This window comes from Pelophylax lessonae (assembly GCF_965119305.1).
Source record: "Pelophylax lessonae genome assembly, contig: HAP1_SCAFFOLD_214, whole genome shotgun sequence".
In the NCBI taxonomy this organism is placed as follows: Eukaryota; Metazoa; Chordata; class Amphibia; order Anura; family Ranidae; genus Pelophylax; species Pelophylax lessonae.
Window position 1 is genome coordinate 253,557 of NW_028120108.1, and position 25,635 is coordinate 279,191.

Genomic DNA, 25,635 nt, shown 5'->3' on the forward strand with positions numbered 1-25,635 from the left:
ATATGTCCAGACTGTGAGGAAGCCGTATACTGACAGAAGACCACAAGTACAGTGTGGGTCGGTGGTTCCGTTACAAGAAATCTCTTGTGCCTTCTGGAAAGCTCTGAATCAGATAGAGACCATTGGCCATCCCTGATGGCGTTAATAAGGTGAACTGGATCCCTGTCTCACCATTTCCCGACCAGGGCCCTTCCCAGTGATCCCGGGGCCCTTTACTTCCATCATGGGGTTCTTTTATTACAGTCCCACAGCAGGACCCTTTCTCATGTTCTGCAGTGGGCTTCCTTTCTGCCATTTTGGGGCCCACCTACAGTGGCGGAACGCCAGGGCCTGGTCACAAGTGCAACTTTTGTGATACTTGTAGTTCCACCATTGGTGTCAGTAGTTTTTATTTTTGTTATTTGATCCAGAGGGCAGCATGGAAGAGGCGGCATATAGAGGAACCAATGCCCTCTTTTTCCTCCTGCAGCCACTGAATGCCTGCGGGAGGGAGAGGAGGAGAAGCAGGCTTTCAGACACTGCAGGAGGAAATTGAGGGCACCGGTTCCTTTAGATGCCGTCTCTCCTATGCAAGTGTACAGGGGACCCGCACAAGAACCCTGGAGCGTGGGGCTGGGTTGCAACTGCGACCTTTGCGACCCCTGTAGGTACGCCCTTGCTATCAGAGTGACGCCAGCAACGATGAGAAATGCATAACCCACCCATACTTGAGGAAGAATCAGTCTGAGCGGCCCCTCCAAACTTAACTTACATTGTAGCCCAAGTTTAGAATGGGGGGGAGGGGGTAACACTACATAACTGGGGCATGCTGGGAGTTGGAGAGGTTATCCTGGGTGGGCCTACATTTTTTCTAGTATCCAATCTTCCTGTAGAGGGCAGTATAACCAGACAGTCTCTGAATTCCTGTGTCCCTCCATGAACCCCAAGGATGGAGTTTACAGTAAGTACTTGAACCCCGTTATATCAGTGCGATGGATATTATTGTCTCTGACCCCATACTGACAGACATCTCACTTTACAGTCACAGCAACGGTGGGCCCGATAGCCCGAGACGTGGAGAGTCTGGTGATCGCCATGAAGGCCCTGCTGTGTGATTACATGTTTCAGCTGGATCCCACCATCCCTCCAATCCCGTTCAATGAGAAGGTAAGCAAACACCGTGCATTATGGGTAATGGTATGAGTAGGGATGCACTGATACCAAGCTTTGCGTGAGAACTGATACTTTGTGCTGTGATTTCTATCAATACAAAATAAATGGGCGCAAATCGTACTGCAAAGAATCGCATGTGATTTTCCCCCACTGTGTGTATAGAAAGGGAAAAGCGCCATCCAGTGGGCAGTTCATTAAAAACTTTAGAACTGGCAGTACAGTTACTGTGAGGGGAAAAAGTATGTGACCCCCTTCTGATTTTGTACTTTGCCCACTGACAAAGAAATGATCAGTCTATAATTTTATTGGTCGGTTTATTTTACCAGTGAGAGACGGAATAACAACAAAAATATCCAGAAAAACGCATTTCAAAAAAAGTTATAAATTGATTTGTATTTTTATGAGTAAAATAAGTATTTGACCCCTTAGTAGTTGGTGGAGAAACCCTTGTTGGCAATCAGAGGTCACAGAGGTCAGACGTTTCTTGTAGTTGGGGTCTCAGAGGTCAGACGTTTCTTGTAGTTGGGGTCACAGAGGTCAGACGTTTCTTGTAGTTGGGGTCACAGAGGTCAGACGTTTCTTGTAGTTGGCCTCCAGGTTCGCACACATCTCAGGAGGGATTTTCTCCTCTCTGCAGATCTTCTCCAAGTAATTGAGGTTTCCAGGCTGACGTTTGGTAACTCCGAACCTTCAGCTCCCTCCACATATTTTCTATGGGATGAAGCTCTGGAGACTGGCTAGGCCAATCCAGGACCTTTAATGTGCTTCTTCTTGAGCCTCTAGCTAGTTGCTTTTTGGTTTTGGGTCATTGTCATGCTGGAAGACCCATCCATGATCCATTTTCAATGTCCTGGATGAGGGAAGGAGGTTCTCACCCAAGATTTGAGGGTACATGGCCCCGCCCATCGTCCCTTTGATGCGGTGAAGTTGTCCTTTCCCCTTACCAGAAAAACACCCCCAAAGCATAGTCTTTCCCCCTCCATGTGTGACGGTGGGGGATGGGGTTCTTGGGGTCGTAGGCAGCATTCCTCCTCCTCCAATCGAGTTGAGTTGATTTTGGTCTCCTCTGACCACAACACTTTCACCCAGTTCTCCTCTGAATCATTCAGATGTTCATTAGCAGACATCAGACGGGCTGTACCATGTGATTTCCTGAGCAGGGGGACCTTGCGGGTGCTGCAGGATTTCAGTCCTCCATGGGGTAGTGTGTTACCAATTGTTTTCTTGGTGACGATGGTCCCAGCTGAGATCATTGAGAAGATTCTCCTGTGTAGTTCTGGGCTGATTCCTCACCGTTCTCCATCATCATTGAACCTCCATGAGGTGAGATCTTCCATGGAGCTCCAGACTGAGGAGACTGACAGTTATTTTCTGTTTCTTCCAACCAACTGTTGTCACCTCTCACCAAGCTGCTTGGCGATGGTCTTGTAGCCATTCCAGCCTTGTGTAGGTCTCCAATCTTCTCCCTGACCTCCTTGGACAGCTCTTTGGTCTTGGCCATGGTGGAGAGATTGGAATCTGATTGGTTGATTCTGTGGACAGGAGTCTTCTATACAGGTAACAAGCTGAGATTAGGAGCACTCCCTATAAGAGAATCCTCCTAATCTCAGCTCATTACCTGTATAGAAGACACCTGGGAGACAGAAATCTGCTGATTGATCGGGGATCAAATACTTATTTCACTCATTAATAATAATAATCAATTTATAACTTTATGAAATGCGTTTTTCTGGATATTTTTGTTATTCCGTCTCTCACTGGTAAAAAAAAAAACAAACAATAAAATTATAGACTGATCATTTCTTTGTCAATGGGCAAACCTACAAAATCAGGAGGGGGTCACTTACTTTTCCCCTCACTGTAACTGGCCAAATCTGCATAGGTGTCCCGGTCCCCCGATGATGGCAAATCACAGCCGCTGGAGGGGCTCACAAGGCTGGAGGAGATGTAGAGGCGGTCGGCCCCCAAGCTGACTTCACTTCCGCCGTCTGCCTGCAGGGGTCCCGGGACTTCTCCTCCAGCGGCAGACCGGGACACCTATGCAGATTTGGTCAGATATGTACTGCGAGTTCTAACACTTTAAATGAACTGCCCACTAGATGGCGCTTTTCCCCTTCTATACACCCAGAGGGGGAAATCGCACGCCATTCTTTGCAGTGTGATTTGCACCAATTTTATTTATTTATTTTTTTATTGACGCAAATAGACTCAGACCTGACAATAAGGCTCCGTTCACATGTAGGCGTTTTGGGGCGTTTTTGGGGAGTTTTTCTGCTCTAGGATCAGCTCTCAAAACGCCCAACAAGACAAATCCTATTCATTTCAATGGCCCCTGTTCACATCTGAGCGTTTTGACGCTGTGAGCAAAACGCCCAATGCTCAAAAAAGTACATGAGCTTCTTTTTGGGCAGATTACAGGCGTTTTCCATTGGTCTCTATTCAATCTAAAAACGCCTGCACAAAAAACGCCTGTAAAAACGCTGTAAATCGCGGTAAAAACGCGTGAAAACGCTACGCTCAGGTGTGAATGTAGCCTAAAAGAACGGTGTCAGTGCAATATTAGTTCTGGGTAATACTACAACCACAGAGGAGGATGGGAGTCGCTGAGTGTTGGCTGTCGTCTCATAAAGCGCCACCCGCAGGCTGTAATAGGGCAGTGCACTGCCAAGTGTCGGTACAATGTGGTTTGCTTGTGGCCGCCATCTCTTGGTATCTCTGGTGACTCCGGGTGTCGTTTTTCAGGTGTACTCCGGCACGCGGCCCCTTCGTATCGGGTACTACGAGGATGATGGCAGCACCATGGCGACTCCTTCCATGAGACGGGCCGTGCTGCAGACAAAGGAGCTCCTGGAGGGAGCCGGACATCAGGTGAGTCCAACCACGGGTAACTCTGCCTCCCACCCAGATCAAGCTGAAGGGGGAGGGGCTGGTGGGCGAAGATGAGGTGGAGCCAGGGAAAAGATGCCTAACTGCCCCCTCCCCCCATGATGTGCAAGCTTTGGTGATCCTACACCCAGCAGTCACTCATTTTGTCAAAATCACCGCCTGTCACTTCTCCTGTCCGAGAATCTGTCTCTCCGAAGGAAGGCGCCCGCATCCCTTTACTAAACCATTGCGCCCAGGGAAGCCGCCCCCTCCTGCCCACCCCTTGTCCCAGCCCTGGGGGGGAGGGCACTTTGGGGCGTTCTGTCTCCAGTAGCAGAAAGTGATAAAATCCATAATATGAACTTTTCTTCTACTCCTCCCCCTCCAATACTGGACATACAGGCAATGTGTACCGGGAACTGCTCTTACTGAGAGTGTGATCCCCGTCTCACCACCTCCATGACATCATTTCCATTGATGGAGCGCCATGACTCCCCTATAGGAGAGGTATGATGTCATGTCCTGTGCTCAGTGTCTGGAGGGGGCGGGGTGTGCTATGGGGGAGGAGCCCCTATGGGAGAGGTATGATGTCATGTCCTGTGCTCAGTGTCTGGAGGGGGCGGGGTGTGCTATGGGGGAGGAGCCTCTTTTAGAGAGGTATGATGTCATGTCCTGTGCTCAGTGTCTGGAGGGGGCGGGGTGTGCTATGGGGGAGGAGCCCCTATGGGAGAGGTATGATGTCATGTCCTGTGTGCTCAGTGTATGGAGGGGGCGGGGTGTGCTATGGGGGAGGAGCCCCTATGGGAGAGGTATGATGTCATGTCCTGTGTGCTCAGTGTCTGGAGGGGGCGGGGTGTGCAATGGGGGAGGAGCCTCTTTTAGAGAGGTATGATGTCATGTCCTGTGCTCAGTGTCTGGAGGGGGCGGGGTGTGCTATGGGGGAGGAGCCCCTATGGGAGAGGTATGATGTCATGTCCTGTGTGCTCAGTGTATGGAGGGGGCGGGGTGTGCTATGGGGGAGGAGCCCCTATGGGAGAGGTATGATGTCATGTCCTGTGCGCTCAGTATCTGGAGGGGGCGGGGTGTGCTATGGGGGAGGAGCCTCTTTTAGAGAGGTATGATGTCATGTCCTGTGCTCAGTGTCTGGAGGGGGCGGGGTGTGCTATGGGGGAGGAGCCTCTTTTAGAGAGGTATGATGTCATGTCCTGTGCTCAGTGTCTGGAGGGGGCGGGGTGTGCTATGGGGGAGGAGCCCCTATGGGAGAGGTATGATGTCATGTCCTGTGTGCTCAGTGTATGGAGGGGGCGGGGTGTGCTATGGGGGAGGAGCCCCTATGGGAGAGGTATGATGTCATGTCCTGTGTGCTCAGTGTCTGGAGGGGGCGGGGTGTGCAATGGGGGAGGAGCCTCTTTTAGAGAGGTATGATGTCATGTCCTGTGCTCAGTGTCTGGAGGGGGCGGGGTGTGCTATGGGGGAGGAGCCCCTATGGGAGAGGTATGATGTCATGTCCTGTGTGCTCAGTGTATGGAGGGGGCGGGGTGTGCTATGGGGGAGGAGCCCCTATGGGAGAGGTATGATGTCATGTCCTGTGCGCTCAGTATCTGGAGGGGGCGGGGTGTGCTATGGGGGAGGAGCCTCTTTTAGAGAGGTATGATGTCATGTCCTGTGCTCAGTGTCTGGAGGGGGCGGGGTGTGCTATGGGGGAGGAGCCTCTTTTAGAGAGGTATGATGTCATGTCCTGTGCTCAGTGTCTGGAGGGGGCGGGGTGTGCTATGGGGGAGGAGCCCCTATGGGAGAGGTATGATGTCATGTCCTGTGTGCTCAGTGTATGGAGGGGGCGGGGTGTGCTATGGGGGAGGAGCCCCTATGGGAGAGGTATGATGTCATGTCCTGTGTGCTCAGTGTCTGGAGGGGGCGGGGTGTGCAATGGGGGAGGAGCCTCTTTTAGAGAGGTATGATGTCATGTCCTGTGCTCAGTGTCTGGAGGGGGCGGGGTGTGCTATGGGGGAGGAGCCCCTATGGGAGAGGTATGATGTCATGTCCTGTGTGCTCAGTGTATGGAGGGGGCGGGGTGTGCTATGGGGGAGGAGCCCCTATGGGAGAGGTATGATGTCATGTCCTGTGCGCTCAGTATCTGGAGGGGGCGGGGTGTGCTATGGGGGAGGAGCCTCTTTTAGAGAGGTATGATGTCATGTCCTGTGCTCAGTGTCTGGAGGGGGCGGGGTGTGCTATGGGGGAGGAGCCTCTTTTAGAGAGGTATGATGTCATGTCCTGTGCTCAGTGTCTGGAGGGGGCGGGGTGTGCTATGGGGGAGAAGCCCCTATGGGAGAGGTATGATGTCATGTCCTGTGCGCTCAGTGTCTGGAGGGGGTGGGGTGTATTATGGGGGAGGAGCCCCTATGGGAGAGGTATGATGTCATGTCCTGTGCTCAGTGTCTGGAGGGGGCGGGGTGTGCTATGGGGGAGGAGCCCCTATGGGAGAGGTATGATGTCATGTCCTGTGTGCTCAGTGTATGGAGGGGGCGGGGTGTGCTATGGGGGAGGAGCCTCTTTTAGAGAGGTATGATGTCATGTTCTGTGCGCTCAGTGTCTGGAGGGGGTGGGGTGTGCTATGGGGGAGGAGCCCCTATGGGAGAGGTATGATGTCATGTCCTGTGTGCTCAGTGTATGGAGGGGGCGGGGTGTGCTATGGGGGAGGAGCCTCTTTTAGAGAGGTATGATGTCATGTCCTGTGCGCTCAGTGTCTGGAGGGGGCGCTATTCCCCACCAAGGACCCCACTGGTACTCCTTTTCGGATTATAGATAAATATGTGCCCCCATGGAGGGGGTCCTACAGTTAGAGGAGTTTCACGTCTAGAAACGTATTGGATTTGTGAACTGAGATTATATTGGCCATATGGAACATCAAATGGGACGTCATTGTCTTTATCAATGAATCATAAATGTCAATATTAGCAGATTATAGATTATTCATGTTTCTCTTTAATTTAAAAAAAATAAAATGTATTTCTTATCTCTGACACAAGTTTTATCTGGAAAATGATTTATTTATATGGAGTTGGTTTTATACTTCGATAAGTTTAAGGGGATTGTATTTCATGTATGGAGGAGGAATGAAGTGTTTGTGTCTTGTTGGCCACAAGTTTTCAGAATGACCCGGAGTTCCCCTATAAGTATAGAAATTATATTTATTATATTCTATCTTTTCATGTGACAACACTGAAGAAATGAGACTTTGCTACAATGTAAAGTAGTGAGTGTACAGCTTGTATAACAGTGTAAATTTACTGTCCCCTCAAAATAACTCAACACACAGCCATTAATGTCTAAACCGCTGGCAACAAAAGTCAGTACACCCCTAAGTGACAACACACAGCCATTAATGTCTAAACCGATGGCAACAAAAGTCAGTACACCCCTAAGTGACAATCTCCAAATTGGGCTCAGTTAGCTGTTTTCCCTCGCTGGAAGTCATAATCATCAAAATTAAAAGAAAGAAATGCTGGAAATCTCTCACTCTGTGTGTAACATCTATAGAAAATATATTTATTAATTGAATTACTGAAATAAATTCAATTTTTGATGATATTCTCATTTTATGTATATCAAATTGAGTCCAACTTTCAGTGCCAGTTCATAAAGATATATATATGTATAAAATTGTAATATAAAACACTTTGATATATACAGTATCTGACAAAAGTGAGTACACCCCTAAGTGACAATGTCCAAATTGGGCCCAATTAGCCATTTTCCCTCCCCGGTGTCATGTGACTCGTTAGTGTTACAAGGTCTCAGGTGAGAATGGGGGAGGTGTGTTAAATTTGGTGTTATCGCTCTCACTCTCTCATACTGGTCACTGGAAGTTCAACATGGCACCTCATGGCAAAGAACTCTCTGAGGATCTGAAAAAAAGAATATTTGCTCTACATAAAGATGGTCTAGGCTATAAGAAGATTGCCAAGACCCTGAAACTGAGCTGCAGCACGGTGGCCAAGACCATACAGCGGTATAACAGGACAGGTTCCACTCAGAACAGGCCTCACCATGGTCCACCAAAGAAGCTGAGTGCACGTGAAAGATGATGCACAAGAAAGCCCACAAACAGTTTGCTGAAGACAAGCAGACTAAGGACATGGATTACTGGAACCATCTCCTGTGGTCTGATGAGACCAAGATAAACTTATTTGGTGTCAGATGGTGTCAGGCGTGTGTGGGGGCAACCAGGTGAGGAGTACAAAGACAAGTGTGTCTTCCTACAGTCAGGCATGGTGGTGGGAGTGTCATGGTCTGGGGCTGCCGGCACTGGGGAGCTACAGATCATTGAGGGAACCATGAATGCCAACATGTACTGTGACATACTGAAGCAGAGCATGATCCCCTCCCTTCAGAGACTGGGGGGCAGGGCAATATTCCAACAGAACGACCCCAAACACCTCCAAGACGACCACTGCCTTGCTAAAGAAGCTGAGGGTAAAGGTGATGGACTGGCCAAGCGTCTCCAGACCTAAACCCTATTGAGCATCTGTGGGGATCCTCAAACGGAAAGGTGGAGGAGGGGAAGGTCTCTAACATCCACCAGCTCTGTGATGTCATCATGGAGGAGGGGAAGAGGACTCCAGTGACAACCTGTGAAGCTCTGGTGAACTCCATGCCCAAGAGGGTTAAGGCAGTGCTGGAAAATAATGGCGGCCACACAAAATATTCACACTTTGGGCCCAATTTGGAGATTGTCACTTAAAAGTGTAATTTCTTCAGTGTTGTCACCTGAAAAGATAGAATGGGAGGGGTGTACTTACTTTTGTCAGATACTGTAAATCACTGGGCGGTCCATACACCAGTCAAGAAAAAAGAGCCCCATGCTCTCATAGTGTAAATTCTTCCAAAGTGAGTTTATTAACACGGTTAGAAAACACTTACAATGGTGTTGGAGAAATTCGGCATCCAACAGCCTATAACTCCCACAGTTCTGGTCGCAGCTGTGAATGCGTGGTGACGTCACAACTTCTGGCTCCACCCTATGCATTTCGTCACTGATGACATCATGAGGGGTGTGGATTTTTATCTGTTCTCTGAGGATGGAAGTCTTTGTTCTTCTGGGAAAAGTCTCTCCAGTTTTGGTGCTCACCTTTTTTCTTCGGATTGGACCTTCCTCAGCCTTGGAGGATTCCAAAAGTCTTGACTTTGGGGGGGTGGCTGGAATGGGACCTTTGGGGTTCTTCAAGTGGCTCCTGAACTTTGGGGGGCTCCCAGTCCTCTTAGTGAGGCCCATTTAGTGTGCCCCCCCCCCCCCCCGTTGTCCTGACTGAAGAAAATGGGATTGCTGTGAATTCCGTTTCTCAGAGACCATTGAGGGACACAGGAAATGTTATTAGTACTGCTTTACCAGAAAACCGGGGCATGCTGGGAGTAGGAGGGGCTATCCTGGGCCGGGTTATGATTTTTCTGTTTGCCAGTATCCAGTCCTCCTCTAGGTGGCAGTATAACCTGATTGTATCTAAATTGCTGTGTCCCTGCATGGACTGGGAAATAGATAGTATGTGACACTCGTGTATGACGTCTGAGAGCCGACCGAATTGTCCTCACTACAGACGGTTTCCTGGCCACATTCTAAGAAATGAATGAGCCCGCGGTTTTGTTAGGGGCGGAGTCTAGTGTTTGCGCTCTCCAGGTGGCGATAACGTTGCTGATGTTTTCTTTCAGCTGGTTCCGTTCTCCCCTCCCTCCCTGGAAAGAGCCATGTATGATCTGGTGGTGAAGGGGATACTGGCAGACGGAGGAACCACCTTCCTGGAGAACTTGTATGTATAACAGATATATCCTTCCCGGACTACAGTGACATCATCAATGTGTGTGTGACATCATCATTGTGTGTGTGTGTGACATCATCAGTGTGTGTGTGTGACATCATCAGTGTGTGTGTGTGACATCATCAGTGTGTGACATCATCAGTGTGTGTGTGACATCATCAGTGTGTGTGTGTGACATCATCAGTGTGTGACATCATCAGTGTGTGTGTGACATCATCAGTGTATGTGTGTGACATCATCAGTGTATGTGTGTGACATCATCAATGTATGTGTGTGACATCATCAGTGTATGTGTGTGACATCATCAGTGTGTGTGTGACATCATCAGTGTGTGTGTGTGACATCATCAGTGTGTGTGTGTGTGACATCATCAGTGTGTGTGTGACATCATCAGTGTGTGTGTGTGTGACATCATCAGTGTGTGTGTGACATCATCAGTGTGTGTGTGTGTGACATCATCAGTGTGTGTGTGTGACATCATCAGTGTGTGTGACATCATCAGTGTGTGTGTGTGACATCATCAGTGTGTGACATCATCAGTGTGTGTGTGTGTGTGTGTGTGTGTGTGTGTGTGTGTGTGTGTGTGACATCATCCGTGTGTGTGACATTATCTGTGTGTGTGTGTGTGTGTGTGAGTGACATCATCAGTGTGTGTGTGTGTGTGTGTGTGTGTGTGTGTGTGTGTGTGTGTGTGTGTGTGTGTGTGTGTATGTGACATCTTCAGTGTGTGTGTGTGTGTGACATCATCAGTGTGTGTGTGACATCATCAGTGTGTGTGTGTGACATCATCAGTGTGTGTGTGTGTGTGTGTGTGTGTGTGTGTGACATCATCAGTGTGTGTGTGACATCATCAGTGTGTGTGTGTTACATCAGTGTGTGTGTGATAGGGTGTGACATCATCAGTGTGTGTGTGACATCATCAGTGTGTGTGTGTGTGTGTGTGTGTGACATCATCAGTGTGTGTGTGTGTGTGACATCATCAGTGTGTGTGTGACATCATCAGTGTGTGTGTGTTACATCAGTGTGTGTGTGATAGGGCTGCAACTAACGATTAATTTGTCTGTCGACTAATCTATCGATTATTTTTACGATTAGTCGACTAATCTAACGATTATTTTTATTTTATTTTTTTTTGCTTAATTGAGTGTTTTTTTGATTAGCTAATATCCTGTAATTAATACAGACCCCTCAGTAAGCCCCCTCCCAGTACAGACCCCACAGTAAGCCCTCCCACCTAGTACAGACCACTTAGTAAGCCCCCCTCCCTGCAGCCAGTCAGTAGGAAAGACCCTATATGTCTCGTATGTAGGACTGTGCCTACCCATCATGTCCCAGGAGCTATGCCTACCCATCCATGTCCCAGGAGCTATGCCTACCCATCCATGTCCCAGGAGCTATGCCTACTCATGTCCCAGGAGCTGTGCCTACCCATCCATGTCCCAGGAGCTATGCCTACTCATGTCCCAGGAGCTGTGCCTACCCATCCATGTCCCAGGAGCTATGCCTACTCATGTCCCAGGAGCTGTGCCTACCCATCCATGTCCCAGGAGCTGTGGGCACCCGCTCATCCATGTCCCAGGAGCTGTGCCTACCCACCCATGTCCCAGGAGCTGTGCCTACCCACCCATGTCCCAGGAGCTGTGCCTACCCACCCATGTCCCAGGAGCTGTGCCTACCCACCCATGTCCCAGGAGCTGTGCCTACCTGCCCATGTCCCAGGAGCTGTGCCTACCTGCCCATGTCCCAGGAGCTGTGCCTACCTGCCCATGTCCCAGGAGCTGTGGGCACCCGCTCATCCATGTCCCAGGAGCTGTGCCTACCCACCCATGTCCCAGGAGCTGTGCCTACCCACCCATGTCCCAGGAGCTGTGCCTACCTGCCCATGTCCCAGGAGCTGTGCCTACCTGCCCATGTCCCAGGAGCTGTGCCTACCTGCCGACATGCCGAGCTCGGTCCCCTCAGACTCAGCCAGGACACTCGGAGCGCCGTCCTCCACATCCTGTGCGGGGCTAAGCATGGCAGTGTGGACAGAGCCTGGGAAAGGGGATTTCACCCGGCCGGCAATGCTTCAAGCGGCGCTGCGGCCGGCCAGGGTGCGTGTGACGTCATGTGTCGACGCCTTTCACGCACGTCGACGATTTTTTGTAGTCGACGAGTCGTGGCAGCCCTAGTGTGTGACATCATCAGCGTGTGTGTGACATCATCAGTGTGTGTGTGTGTGTGACATCATCAGTGAGTGTGACATCATCAGTGTGTGTGTGTGTGTGTGTGACATCATCTGTGTGTGTGTGTGTGACATCATCAGTGTGTGTGTGTGACATCATCAGTGTGTGTGTGTGTGTGACATCATCAGTGTGTGTGTGTGACATCATCAGTGTGTGTGTGTGTGTGTGTGTGTGTGTGACATCATCAGTGTGTGTGTGTGACATCATCAGTGTGTGTGTGTGTGTGTGACATCATCAGTGTGTGTGTGTGTGTGTGTGACATCATCAGTGTGTGTGTGTGACATCATCAGTGTGTGTGTGTGTGTGACATCATCAGTGTGTGTGTGACATCATCAGTGTGTGTGTGTGTGACATCATCAGTGTGTGTGTGTGTGTGACATCATCAGTGTGTGTGTGTGACATCATCAGTGTGTGTGACATCATCAGTGAGTGTGACATCAACAGTGTGTGTGTGTGTGACATCATCTGTGTGTGTGTGACATCATCTGTGTGTGTGTGTGACATCATCTGTGTGTGTCTGTGTGTGACATCATCAGTGTGTGTGTGACATCATCAGTGTGTGTGTGTGTGTGTGTGTGACATCATCAGTGTGTGTGTGTGACATCATCAGTGAGTGTGACATCATCATTGTGTGTGTGTGTGACATCATCATTGTGTGTGACATCATCATCATTGTGTGTGACATCATCATTGTGTGTGTGTGACATCATCATTGTGTGTGTGACATCATCATTGTGGGTGTGAGAGAAGAGTGACATCATTGTGGGTGACATCCTCCTCCTCCTCTTCTCCTCAGTAAAGGAGATCTGGTTGACCCCAATCTGAAGACTCAGGTTACAGTCTATGCAATCCCGTCTTGGCTGAAGAGTGTTCTCTCTATTCTCGTCAGGCCATTGGTGAGTCTATGGGTGGTATACGGTATACGGTGTGTTGTGGAATATTGCCGACCAATCATCTCTCTGATCTCCGTCTCTCTAGTTTCCTCGACTGGCAAATACCCTGCAGAGCCTACGAGGTGTCAGGTCAGTTCTCTACGGGGGAATATTGGGGTACAGGGGGTGTACTGATCACTGATAATGGGGTACAGAGGGGTACTGATCTCTGATAATGGAGTCCGACAGTATACAGCTGATATACCCTGAAGTGTTGGCCCCCCTGCACAATAGTAATATAAAGTACCTGATGGTGCCGGTAATGCAGTAAAAAGTTCCATATAATAATAATATACAGTGGGTATGGAAAGTATTCAGACCCCCTTAAATGTTTCACTCTTTGTTATATTGCAGCCATTCTTCTTCCTCATGAATGTACACATAGCACCCCATACTGACAGAAAAACACAGAATTGTTGACATTGTTGCAGATTTATTAAAAAAGAAAAACTGAAATATCACATGGTCCTAAGTATTCAGACCCTTTGCTGTGACACTCATATATTTAACTCAGGTGCTTTCCATTTCTTCTGATCATCCTTGAGATGGTTCTACACCTTCATTTGAGTCCAGCTGTGTTTGATTATACTGATTGGACTTGATTAGGAAAGCCACACACCTGTCTATATAAGACCTTCCAGATCACAATGCATGTCAGAGCAAATGAGAATCATGAGGTCAAAGGAACTGCCTGAAGAGCTCAGAGACAGAATTGTGGCAAGGCACAGATCCATCCAAGGTTACAAAAAGATTTCTGCTGCACTTAAGGTTCCTAAGAGCACAGTGGCCTCCATAATCCTCAAATGGAAGACGTTTGGGACGACCAGAACCCTTCCTAGAGCTGGCCGTCCGGCCAAACTGAGCTATCGGGGGAGAAGAGCCTTGGTGAGAGAGGTAAAGAAGAACCCAAAGATCACTGTAGCTGAGCTCCAGAGATGCAGTCAGGAGATGGGAGAAAATTGTAGAAAGTCAATCATCACTGCAGCCCTCCACCAGTCGGGGCTTTATGGCAGAGTGGCCCGACAGAAGCCTCTCCTCAGTGTAAGACACATGAAAGCCCGCATGGAGTTTGCTAAAAAACACCTGAAGGACTCCAAGATGGTGAGAAATAAGATTCTCTGGTCTGATGAGACCAAAATAGAACTTTTTGGCCTTAATTCTAAGCGGTATGTGTGGAGAAAACCAGGCACTGCTCATCACCTGTCCAATACAGTCCCAACAGTGAAGCATGGTGGTGGCAGCATCATGCTGTGGGGGTGTTTTTCAGCTGCAGGGACAGGACGACTGGTTGCAATCGAGGGAAAGATGAATGCGGCCAAGTACAGGGATATCCTGGACAAAAACCTTCTCCAGAGTGCTCTGGACCTCAGACTGGGCCAAAGGTTTACCTTCCAACAAGACAATGACCCTAAGCACACAGCTAAAATAACGAAGGAGTGGCTTCACAACAACTCCGTGACTGTTCTTGAATGGCCCAGCCAGAGCCCTGACTTAAACCCAATTGAGCATCTCTGGAGAGACCTAACAATGGCTGTCCACCAACATTTACCATCCAACCTGACAGAACTGGAGAGGATCTGCAAGGAGGAATGGCAGAGGATCCCCAAATCCAGGTGTGAAAGACTTGTTGCATCTTTCCCAAAAAGACTCCTGGCTGTATTAGATCAAAAGGGGGCTTCTACTAAATACTGAGCAAAGGGTCTGAATACTTAGGACCATGTGATATTTCAGTTTTTCTTTTTTAATAAATCTGCAACAATGTCAACAATTCTGTGTTTTTCTGTCAGTATGGGGTGCTATGTGTACATTCATGAGGAAGAAGAATGGCTGCAATATAACAAAGAGTGAAAAATTTAAGGGGGTCTGAATACTTTCCGTACCCACTGTATAATAATACATAATGATACATACAAAGAGAAAATTAAATATAAAGCAAATATTCAACAATGGTGAACCCCCCCATCCCCCATGGCAAATTCAACCTCCAATAAAGGTGCAAATTACTATAATAATCCCATAATTCTCAGTGACAAATGTAATATAATGAATAGAAGAGTGATGCTGGCGCCCTCTAGTGATAAAACTGATAAAAGGAAATGCTCCTCTATAAATCCAATCACGGCGATCAACGTCCTGCGAATCCTCATTCTTGTGTCACACCACCAGCCAATCAATGCGCTCACCTATAAAAGGTCTAAACACGCCTTCTCCTGAAGGGTAGCAATCCAATGGCGAGCAGCTTCTAGGGGGTCTCCTCTCCCAGGGAGAGTTGCTGTTGGTTGGGTGTGCAGTGATCTTGGTGCAGGAAGTTCTCAAAGGGTTAAAAAAGCCAACATAATGCTGAACTGCATAAAGCTGGGGTTCTATTTATAGACATTAAAGTCACACTCACATTTATTAGTGCACACACTCTGTGAGGAAGTCACGTGACGAGTGACGAAACGCGTCAGACAAGCTTTGTGACGTCATCATGCTGAAGTAGGAAGTACATCCCCCCCTCCCCCTGAGCTGAGCCATTGCTGCTATTTAAATGACCATTAAGGGGACCATCCATCCCCCTAAAGTGTCAGCTCTTTACCCGAGTGACTTCCTGTGTCCTTCATTGGAGGAGGAAGAGGATGGGATTCTTGGAATCCATTGAGGGGCGTGGCTCCCCACCTTCGTGTTATTGGTCCTAGTACTGAAGCATGCTGGGAGTAGGAGGGGTTATCCTGGGTTGGCTCCTGTAGGGGGCAGTATAACCCAAAAGTGAAAGTCCCTCTATGGTGCTTCAAGTGTATGTTGGGTGAGGTGGGGTATAAGGGGGATCTCACATCTTTTAGTGTACTGTATACAGTAATGTGGGGGAGGGGGAGATTTCTGGGGGAAAACTGACAGTTGATGTTTCCCCCCTGCAGTTCTGTGAAGGACCTCTGGAAGCAGCACCAAGCGGTGGAGGTAAGTCGTCTTATATTCCCATCATATGTTCCATAGAGACCAGCCACCCCCGCCCCACAGACTCCATTATAATACATCCACCCTCCCCCACCCAGCATGGGGCAACTCTGTGTGTCTGTATATACCCCTACAGTCACTGCGAGGAGCTCCGCTATACAGTGTAATGAGGGGGGAAGAGTCACATGGCCACCAAGCCCCTCCCCCTACAGTCACTGCGAGGAGCTCCGCTATACAGTGTAATGAGAGGGAGGAGTCACTTGGCCACCAAGCCCCTCCCCCTACAGTTACTGTGAGGAGCTCCGCTATACAGTGTAATGAGGGGGGAAGAGTCACATGGCCACCAAGCCCCTCCCCCTACAGTTACTGTGAGGAGCTCCGCTATACAGTGTAACGAGGGGGAGGAGTCACGCAGGTCACATGATCACAGTGGCTGTGGGGTGATGGTTTCTGGTATATTTTGGGATGTGTCATGACAGGGCCTCCTGCTGTGTTATTGGAATTATGGGATACAATGGGGAAATAATGATTGGCTCCCTGCAGATTACCAAGAAATGGGGGGTGTATAATTTTATCATCGGTGTATTTTATATGATAGAGGCAGAATATCAACCAAAAATCCAGAAAAATCACACGATACAAATGTTATAAATGGAGTTGCAGCTCAGTGAGTAAAATAAGTATTTGATCCTCTTAGTAGTTCCCCATGACCTTAATGTGCTTCTTCTTGAGCCACTCTTTTGTTGCCTTGGCTGTATGTTTTGGGTCATTGTCCTACTGGAAGACCCATCCATGACCCATCTGGTGACTGTAGGGACGGTGACTGTAGGGAAGGTGACTGTAGGGAAGGTGACTGTAGGGACGGTGACTGTAGGGACGGTGGCTGTAGGGACGGTGACTGTAGGGAAGGTGACTGTAGAAATGGTGACTGTAGGGAAGGTGACTGTAGGGACGGTGACTGTAGGGAAGGTGACTGTAGGGAAGGTGACTGTAGGGACGGTGACTGTAGGGAAGGTGACTGTAGGGAAGGTGACTGTAGGGACGGTGACTGTAGGGACGGTGACTGTAGGGACGGTGACTGTAAGGGACGGTGACTGTAGGGACGGTGACTGTAGGGACGGTGACTGTAGGGAAGGTGACTGTAGAGATGGTGATTGTAGGGAAGGTGACTGTAGAGATGGTGACTGTAGGGACGGTGACTGTAGGGACGGTGACTGTAGGGATGGTGACTGTAGGGGAAGGTGACTGTAGGGACGGTGACTGTAAGGGACGGTGACTGTAGGGACGGTGACTGTAGGGAAGGTGACTGTAGGGACGGTGACTGTAGGGACGGTGACTGTAGGGAAGGTGACTGTAGGGAAGGTGACTGTAGGGACGGTGACTGTAGGGACGGTGACTGTAGGGAAGGTGACTGTAGGGACGGTGACTGTAGGGACGGTGACTGTAGGGAAGGTGACTGTAGGGACGGTGACTGTAGGGAAGGTGACTGTAGGGATGGTGACTGTAGGGGAAGGTGACTGTAGGGGAAGGTGACTGTAGGGGAAGGTGACTGTAGGGGAAGGTGACTGTAGGGAAGGTGACTGTAGGGACGGTGACTGTAGGGACGGTGACTGTAGGGGAAGGTGACTGTAGGGACGGTGACTGTAGAGAAGGTGACTGTAGGGACGGTGACTGTAGGGACGGTGACTGTAGGGAAGGTGACTGTAGGGACGGTGACTGTAGGGACGGTGACTGTAGGGACGGTGACTGTAAGGGACGGTGACTGTAGGGACGGTGACTGTAGGGACGGTGACTGTAGGGAAGGTGACTGTAGAGATGGTGACTGTAGGGAAGGTGACTGTAGAGATGGTGACTGTAGGGACGGTGACTGTAGGGACGGTGACTGTAGGGACGGTGACTGTAGGGATGGTGACTGTAGGGGAAGGTGACTGTAGGGACGGTGACTGTAAGGGACGGTGACTGTAGGGAAGGTGACTGTAGGGACGGTGACTGTAGGGAAGGTGACTGTAGGGACGGTGACTGTAGGGACGGTGACTGTAGGGAAGGTGACTGTAGAAATGGTGACTGTAGGGAGGGTGACTGTAGGGGCGGTGACTGTAGGGACGGTGACTGTAGGGAAGGTGACTGTAGGGACGGTGACTGTAGGGACGGTGACTGTAGGGACGGTGACTGTAGGGAAGGTGACTGTAGGGAAGGTGACTGTAGGGACGGTGACTGTAGGGACGGTGACTGTAGGGAAGGTGACTGTAGGGACGGTGACTGTAGGGACGGTGACTGTAGGGACGGTGACTGTAGGGAAGGTGACTGTAGGGACGGTGACTGTAGGGAAGGTGACTGTAGGGATGGTGACTGTAGGGGAAGGTGACTGTAGGGGAAGGTGACTGTAGGGGAAGGTGACTGTAGGGGAAGGTGACTGTAGGGAAGGTGACTGTAGGGACGGTGACTGTAGGGACGGTGACTGTAGGGGAAGGTGACTGTAGGGACGGTGACTGTAGAGAAGGTGACTGTAGGGACGGTGACTGTAGGGACGGTGACTGTAGGGAAGGTGACTGTAGGGACGGTGACTGTAGGGACGGTGACTGTAGGGACGGTGACTGTAAGGGACGGTGACTGTAGGGACGGTGACTGTAGGGACGGTGACTGTAGGGAAGGTGACTGTAGAGATGGTGACTGTAGGGAAGGTGACTGTAGAGATGGTGACTGTAGGGACGGTGACTGTAGGGACGGTGACTGTAGGGACGGTGACTGTAGGGATGGTGACTGTAGGGGAAGGTGACTGTAGGGACGGTGACTGTAAGGGACGGTGACTGTAGGGAAGGTGACTGTAGGGACGGTGACTGTAGGGAAGGTGACTGTAGGGACGGTGACTGTAGGGACGGTGACTGTAGGGAAGGTGACTGTAGAAATGGTGACTGTAGGGAGGGTGACTGTAGGGGCGGTGACTGTAGGGACGGTGACTGTAGGGAAGGTGACTGTAGGGACGGTGACTGTAGGGACGGTGACTGTAGGGACGGTGACTGTAGGGAAGGTGACTGTAGGGAAGGTGACTGTAGGGACGGTGACTGTAGGGACGGTGACTGTAGGGAAGGTGACTGTAGGGACGGTGACTGTAGGGACGGTGACTGTAGGGAAGGTGACTGTAGGGAAGGTGACTGTAGGGATGGTGACTGTAGGGATGGTGACTGTAGGGACGGTGACTGTAGGGACGGTGACTGTAGGGACGGTGACTGTAGGGAAGGTGACTGTAGGGAAGGTGACTGTAGGGACGGTGACTGTAGGGACGGTGACTGTAGGGAAGGTGACTGTAGAAATGGTGACTGTAGGGAGGGTGACTGTAGGGGCGGTGACTGTAGGGGTGGTGACTGTAGGGATGGTGACTGTAGAAATGGTGACTGTAGGGACGGTGACTGTAGGGAAGGTGACTGTAGGGAAGGTGACTGTAGGGATGGTGACTGTAGGGACGGTGACTGTAGGGATGGTGACTGTAGGGATGGTGACTGTAGGGAAGGTGACTGTAGGGACGGTGACTGTAGGGACGGTGACTGTAGGGAAGGTGACTGTAGGGACGGTGACTGTAGGGATGGTGACTGTAGGGAAGGTGACTGTAGGGACGGTGACTGTAGGGACGGTGACTGTAGGGAAGGTGACTGTAGGGACGGTGACTGTAGGGAAGGTGACTGTAGGGACGGTGACTGTAGGGACGGTGACTGTAGGGACGGTGACTGTAGGGAAGGTGACTGTAGGGGCGGTGAGTGTAGGGGCGGTGAGTGTAGGGGAAGGTGAGTGTAGGGGAAGGTGAGTGTAGGGATGGTGAGTGTAGGGGAAGGTGACTGTAGGGGAAGGTGACTGTAGGGGCGGTGAGTGTAGGGGCGGTGAGTGTAGGGATGGTGACTGTAGGGACGGTGACTGTAGGGATGGTGACTGTAGGGATGGTGACTGTAGGGATGGTGACTGTAGGGACGGTGACTGTAGGGACGGTGACTGTAGGGAAGGTGACTGTAGGGACGGTGACTGTAGGGACGGTGACTGTAGGGATGGTGACTGTAGGGAAGGTGACTGTAGGGACGGTGACTGTAGGGATGGTGACTGTAGAGAAGGTGACTGTAGGGATGGTGACTGTAGGGACGGTGACTGTAGGGACGGTGACTGTAGAGAAGGTGACTGTAGGGACGGTGACTGTAGGGAAGGTGACTGTAGGGACGGTGACTGTAGGGACGGTGACTGTAGGGATGGTGACTGTAGGGACGGTGACTGTAGGGAAGGTGACTGTAGGGAAGGTGACTGTAGGGAAGGTGACTGTAGGGACGGTGACTGTAGGGACGGTGACTGTAGGGATGGTGACTGTAGGGACGGTGACTGTAGGGACGGTGACTGTAGGGACGGTGACTGTAGGGACGGTGACTGTAGGGAAGGTGACTGTAGGGAAGGTGACTGTAGGGACGGTGACTGTAGGGACGGTGACTGTAGGGATGGTGACTGTACATGTGTCTTCCTGAGGAGGAGGACCTTGTGGGAGCTGCAGGATTTCAGTCCATGGAGGTGTATTGTGTTACCAATGGTGTGTTTGGTGACTGTGGTCCCAACTGCTTTGAGATCATTCACAAGCTCCTCCCATGTATTCTGGGCGGATCCCTCACTTTTCTCATGACCATCCTCACCCCATGAGGAGAAATCTTACATGGAGCTCCACACTGAGGACCATTGATGGTTATTTTGTATTTCTTCCATTTGTGAATAATCGCTCCAACATTTGTCTCCTTCTCACCAATCTTCTTGCTGATGGTCTTGTAGCCATTCCAGCCTTGTGCCGGTCTCCAATCTTCTCCCTGACCTCCTCTGACAGCTCTTTGGTCTTCCCATGATGGTGAGCTGTGATTGGAGGAAAGAGATTCTGTGGGCGGGTGTCTTCTATACACATAATGAGTTGTAGTTAGGAGCTCCTTCTTACATTGACAGGACTAATCTGTGTCCCACATGAGCCCCTACTGTAGCCAGTTTGTGGGAGGCGGAGTTATTGTTGGTTGGTCGGGGATCAAATACTTATTTTACTCACTGAACTGCAACTCCATTTATAACATTTGTATCATGTGATTTTCTGATATTCTGTCTCTATCATAAAATACACCGATGATAAAAATTATACACCGCCCATTTCTATGTAATCTGCAGGGATCAAATCATTATCCCCCTCCTGTATAATATGAGATATATTATGGGATATATTATGGGATGTGTCACGGTGAGCCCTCTTGCTGTGTGTTGGATATTATGGGATATCTCTGGTGTATTATGGGATATCTCTGGTGTATTATGGGATATATTATGGGATATCTCTGGTATATTATGGGATATATTATGGGATATATTATGGGATATCTCTGATATATTATGGGATATATTATGGGATATCTCTGATATATTATGGGATATATTATGGGATATCTCTGATATATTATGGGATATATTATGGGATATCTCTGGTATATTATGGGATATCTCTGGTATATTATGGGATATATTATGGGATATCTCCGGTATATTATGGGATATATTATGGGATGTGTCACGGTGAGCCCTCTTGCTGTGTGTTGCAGGCGTACCGCCAGGAATTCCTCTCCCTCTGGAGGAAGGAGAAGTTGGACGCGCTCGTCTGTCCTATTCTTGGTCCGGCTCTGTCCATCGGATTTCCTGGAAAACTGTCAAGTATGTGGCATTGCTGTCCGTCCTCAGCTGCCCTTCCTCGTACAGTGCAGGCGCCGGCCACACCAGCTGTATACTGTGCTGTGCCCTTCCCCCTCCGGACTCCTCCCCCTGCACACCCTCACATTTAAGGAGACAGTAACGCCTGTGAATGGAAGTGATCCCAGTATATTCTGCATCCGTCTGATCATTGTGGAGCATCATGTTCACACTCATAGGCCGACCTATCAGAACAGAGCACACCTAACCAGCTAGTAGGGGCCAGGGTACTGCAGAGGAGGAGCTGAGGTACCACAGAGGAGTGGAAGAGTAGAGTTTTGTCCAGTCGGTTGTTTCTCTGAGTCTGCAGTTTACTATGGAAATAGAGGCAGGTCCCCCAAAGCACAGACAACCCCCCCCCAGTTGTAGGGCGGGGAAGGTCCTATCCATGCACAGACCCCACCTCCCCCCCAGCCATGAAGTAATGAAGGTCCCACCCACACACAGATCCCCCCCAGTCATGGGGTGAGGAAGGTCCTGCCCATGCACAAACTCCACCCCCCAGTCATAAATTGAGGGAGGTCCCACCCATGCACAGACCCCGGTCATGGGGTGGGGGGAGGTCCCGCACAGACACTCGTATTCCTCCCATTCATCATCTTTATGGTCTTCTGTGTGTCGCTGACTGATGACCTCATATTCCTGATCACATGACTTCCTCTCTTCCAGGCGCCGTCTCATACACCGTCTTATTTAATTTGCTGGACTTTCCGGTCGGCGTCCTTCCAGTTACCACGGTGACCAGAGAAGACGAGGAGGCGCTGAGGAGCTACGAGGGTCACTACAGGGACTTCTGGGACAGACTGCTGAAGAAGGTGAATGTTCATCATCCGGTACGGCCAGTCCTGCGATGTACAGCCGGAGAGGTGACACCCCGAGCTCCTAAATGAGGAATTCTCCTTCCTGTGTCACCTCTCTGCCTCCAGCTTCCTCATTGGACAGAGAACCAGCATTGCCTCTGTGAGCCGGCCCACCAAGGAGCAGAGTGAGCTCAGTGCCTGGCAGAGCTGTGCACATTGCAGGACTGGCTGGACAGAACGATATTGTGTATGTGGGCGGAGTCATTGTTTCAAGTGTGACGCCCATTTTTTATGTTTTATAAAAGTTTTGTGATTGAGGGTGGAGGTGCGGGGGATGGTTCAGATTGTCTGGAGACGGTATTCCTGAAATCCAGAGTACACAGAACACTGAAAACCCGCCCCTGTGCCTCCCCCTCCCCCCCATATCTGTGCCCCGCCTTCTAACACGTGCTATGATTGGCTCCCGCAGGCATTGGAGGACGGCGTGGGGCTCCCGGTGGCGGTGCAGTGTGTGGCGCTCCCGTGGCAGGAAGAGCAATGTCTCCGCCTGATGAAGGAGGTGGAGTCAGTGACGCGGATGAATCGTTAACGCGGAGTTCTCCTGTAATATCATCACATGAAGAATTTATCAATCGTCCCACAGCTCCGCCCACTCTGAACCTATCACTCAGCTCCGCCCACTCTGAGCCTGTCACTCAGCTCCGCCCCTCTCTGAGCCTGTCACTCAGCTCCGCCCCACTCTGAACCTATCACTCAGCTCCGCCCACTCTGAACCTATCACTCAGCTCCGCCCCACTCTGAACCTATCACTCAGCTCCGCCCCTCTCTGAACCTATCACTCAGCTCCGCCCCTCTCTGAACCTATCACTCAGCTCCGCCCACTCTGAACCTATCACTCAGCTCCGCCCACTCTGAACCTATCACTCAGCTCCGCCCACTCTGAACCTATCACTCAGCTCAACCCACTCTGAACCTATCACTCAGCTCCGCCCCTCTCTGAGCCTGTCACTCAGCTCCGCCCCTCTCTGAGCCTGTCACTCAGCTCCGCCCCTCTCTGAGCCTGTCACTCAGCTCCGCCCCTCTCTGAGCCTGTCACTCAGCTCCGCCCCTCTCTGAGCCTGTCACTCAGCTCCGCCCCACTCTGATCCTGTCACTCAGCTCCGCCCCACTCTGATCCTGTCACTCAGCTCCGCCCCACTCTGAGCCTGTCACTCAGCTCCGCCCCTCTCTGAGCCTGTCACTCAGCTCCGCCCCACTCTGAGCCTGTCACTCAGCTCCGCCCCTCTCTGAGCCTGTCACTCAGCTCCGCCCCTCTCTGAGCCTGTCACTCAGCTCCGCCCCTCTCTGAGCCTGTCACTCAGCTCCGCCCCTCTCTGAGCCTGTCACTCAGCTCCGCCCCACTCTGAGCCTGTCACTCAGCTCCGCCCCTCTCTGAACCTATCACTCCGCCCTATTCTGAACTCATCACACAACTCCACCTACCTCCTCAGTGGGAGGGACTTGATGGGACATGGATTTTAGACGTTTGTTGGCTCCCATAAAGGGGGCGTTGTTTTATGAAGAATAAATTGGTGATTTCCATCCTCGGGAATCCTCCAATCAGCACATCCGTCCCAAAGTCTATAATCAATATCAGATCGTTATATTAAAAGAGGGGTGGAGCTATCCTTGGACTCCGCCCATTTCCTGGAATTACATTCCACTTCTTCAGGAGAAAAAATCAAACCACAAAATGTAACAAAATCCACCGAATGAATGAATCGGCCGCTCCCCGCATTCCTCTGCTTCCTGCGCCATGTGGGGGGACCCCCTGTGTACCCCACTTGTGGGCGGGCCTATGAGATCTCTATTCATTCCAATCATTCTATTGGTTGACTTTCATTTATAAAAAACCTTTCTTGTTTTCTCATACGTCCCCTCCCCCCATTTTATATCATTTTATAACGATCTGATATCATATCCAACATTCCGATATATTCCGGTGTGATTGGGGGAGGGGCCCTCTAGGGGGCGCAATAATCCGTTTCTGATTTAATGTCGATTTTTCTGGTCTCACATTTCAACTGATTGTAAAATAAAAGTTCTGATTGTAAAATAAAAGTTCTGATTGTAGCGGATGTTGTTCTGCGTTCCTTACAAGTCGCTTGGCGTCTTTTTCTGCGTCACCGGAACGATTTTAACCCCTCGCTGACCCGGCTTTACTGACACTTTTTGTTTAATCCGTACTTTGTTGCTAGAAAATTTTGAACCCCCAAACTTCATACATTTTTTTCTTAGCAGACACCCCAGGGAATAAAATGGCGATCATTGCACTTTATGCCACGCGGTATTTCTGCAGCAGTTTTTCAAATGCAATTTTTTTACAAAAAAATACATTTTAGTGAATAATAAAAATTAAAAAAAACAATATTTATCCAAATTTGTAAAATGTATAAAATATAAAAGAAGTCACGCCGAGTAAATAGATACCCGACGTGTCGCACTTTAAGGCTCCATTCACAACTGGGCGTTTTTGAGCGTTTTTCAGCTCCAAAAACGCTAAAAAAAAAACATTCCAAAACGCCCAACAAGTAAAACCCCATTCATTTAAATGGCCCCTGTTCACATCTCCAGCGTTTTAACGCCTGTAGCTGAAAAAAGTACATGAGCTTTCTTTTGGGCTGATTACCAGCGTTTTTGATAGATATTAATGCCTGCCTCCAAAAACGCCTGAAAATCGCGGTAAAAAAACGCGCGAAAACGCTACGCTCAAGTGTGAATGCAGCCTAAAAGTTTGCACTCTCGTGGGATGGCGACAAACTGCGATACCGAAAAATCTCCATAGGCAACGCTTTAATTGCCGTTGTAGGTTACCAGTTTAGAGTAACGCCCCTTTCACACTGTGCGACTTTTCCTGCGATTTGGGACTGCAAAGTCACATGACCATCCGTACCCCATGATATCCAATGAGTTCATATCTGTGCGACTTCAAGTCATAACGACTTCAAAGTAATCCCAGCCACTTCATTGGGCAGATTTTAATGCGTTTCGAGGCCCATAGACTCAGGCATTGCTTCAAGTCCCATCAAAAATGCTCCAAAATCGCATTAAAATCCTGGCAAAAAAAAATTGCGATTAAAATCGGGCGACTTTTAGGTCGCATAAGTGTGAAAGGGGCTTTACAGAGGCGGTCTAGCAC

The 25,635-nt window shown here is 49.9% G+C and overlaps 1 protein-coding gene across 1 annotated transcript in view; it reads left to right on the forward strand.

Moving 5' to 3' along the window:
- LOC309543561 (fatty-acid amide hydrolase 1-like) overlaps positions 1-23,046 on the forward strand; it is a gene marked incomplete at both ends in the record, with an annotated part of 50,327 nt that extends 27,281 nt beyond the window's left edge. The window contains 9 exons of the mRNA XM_082276032.1: positions 1,022-1,146; positions 3,895-4,020; positions 9,721-9,818; positions 12,849-12,948; positions 13,031-13,074; positions 15,882-15,921; positions 21,513-21,621; positions 22,327-22,472; positions 22,927-23,046. Coding sequence (XP_082132158.1) covers positions 1,022-1,146; positions 3,895-4,020; positions 9,721-9,818; positions 12,849-12,948; positions 13,031-13,074; positions 15,882-15,921; positions 21,513-21,621; positions 22,327-22,472; positions 22,927-23,046 — 908 coding nt within the window. The remainder of the gene's footprint in view (positions 1-1,021; positions 1,147-3,894; positions 4,021-9,720; positions 9,819-12,848; positions 12,949-13,030; positions 13,075-15,881; positions 15,922-21,512; positions 21,622-22,326; positions 22,473-22,926) is intronic.
- Positions 23,047-25,635: the final 2,589 nt, after the last annotated feature.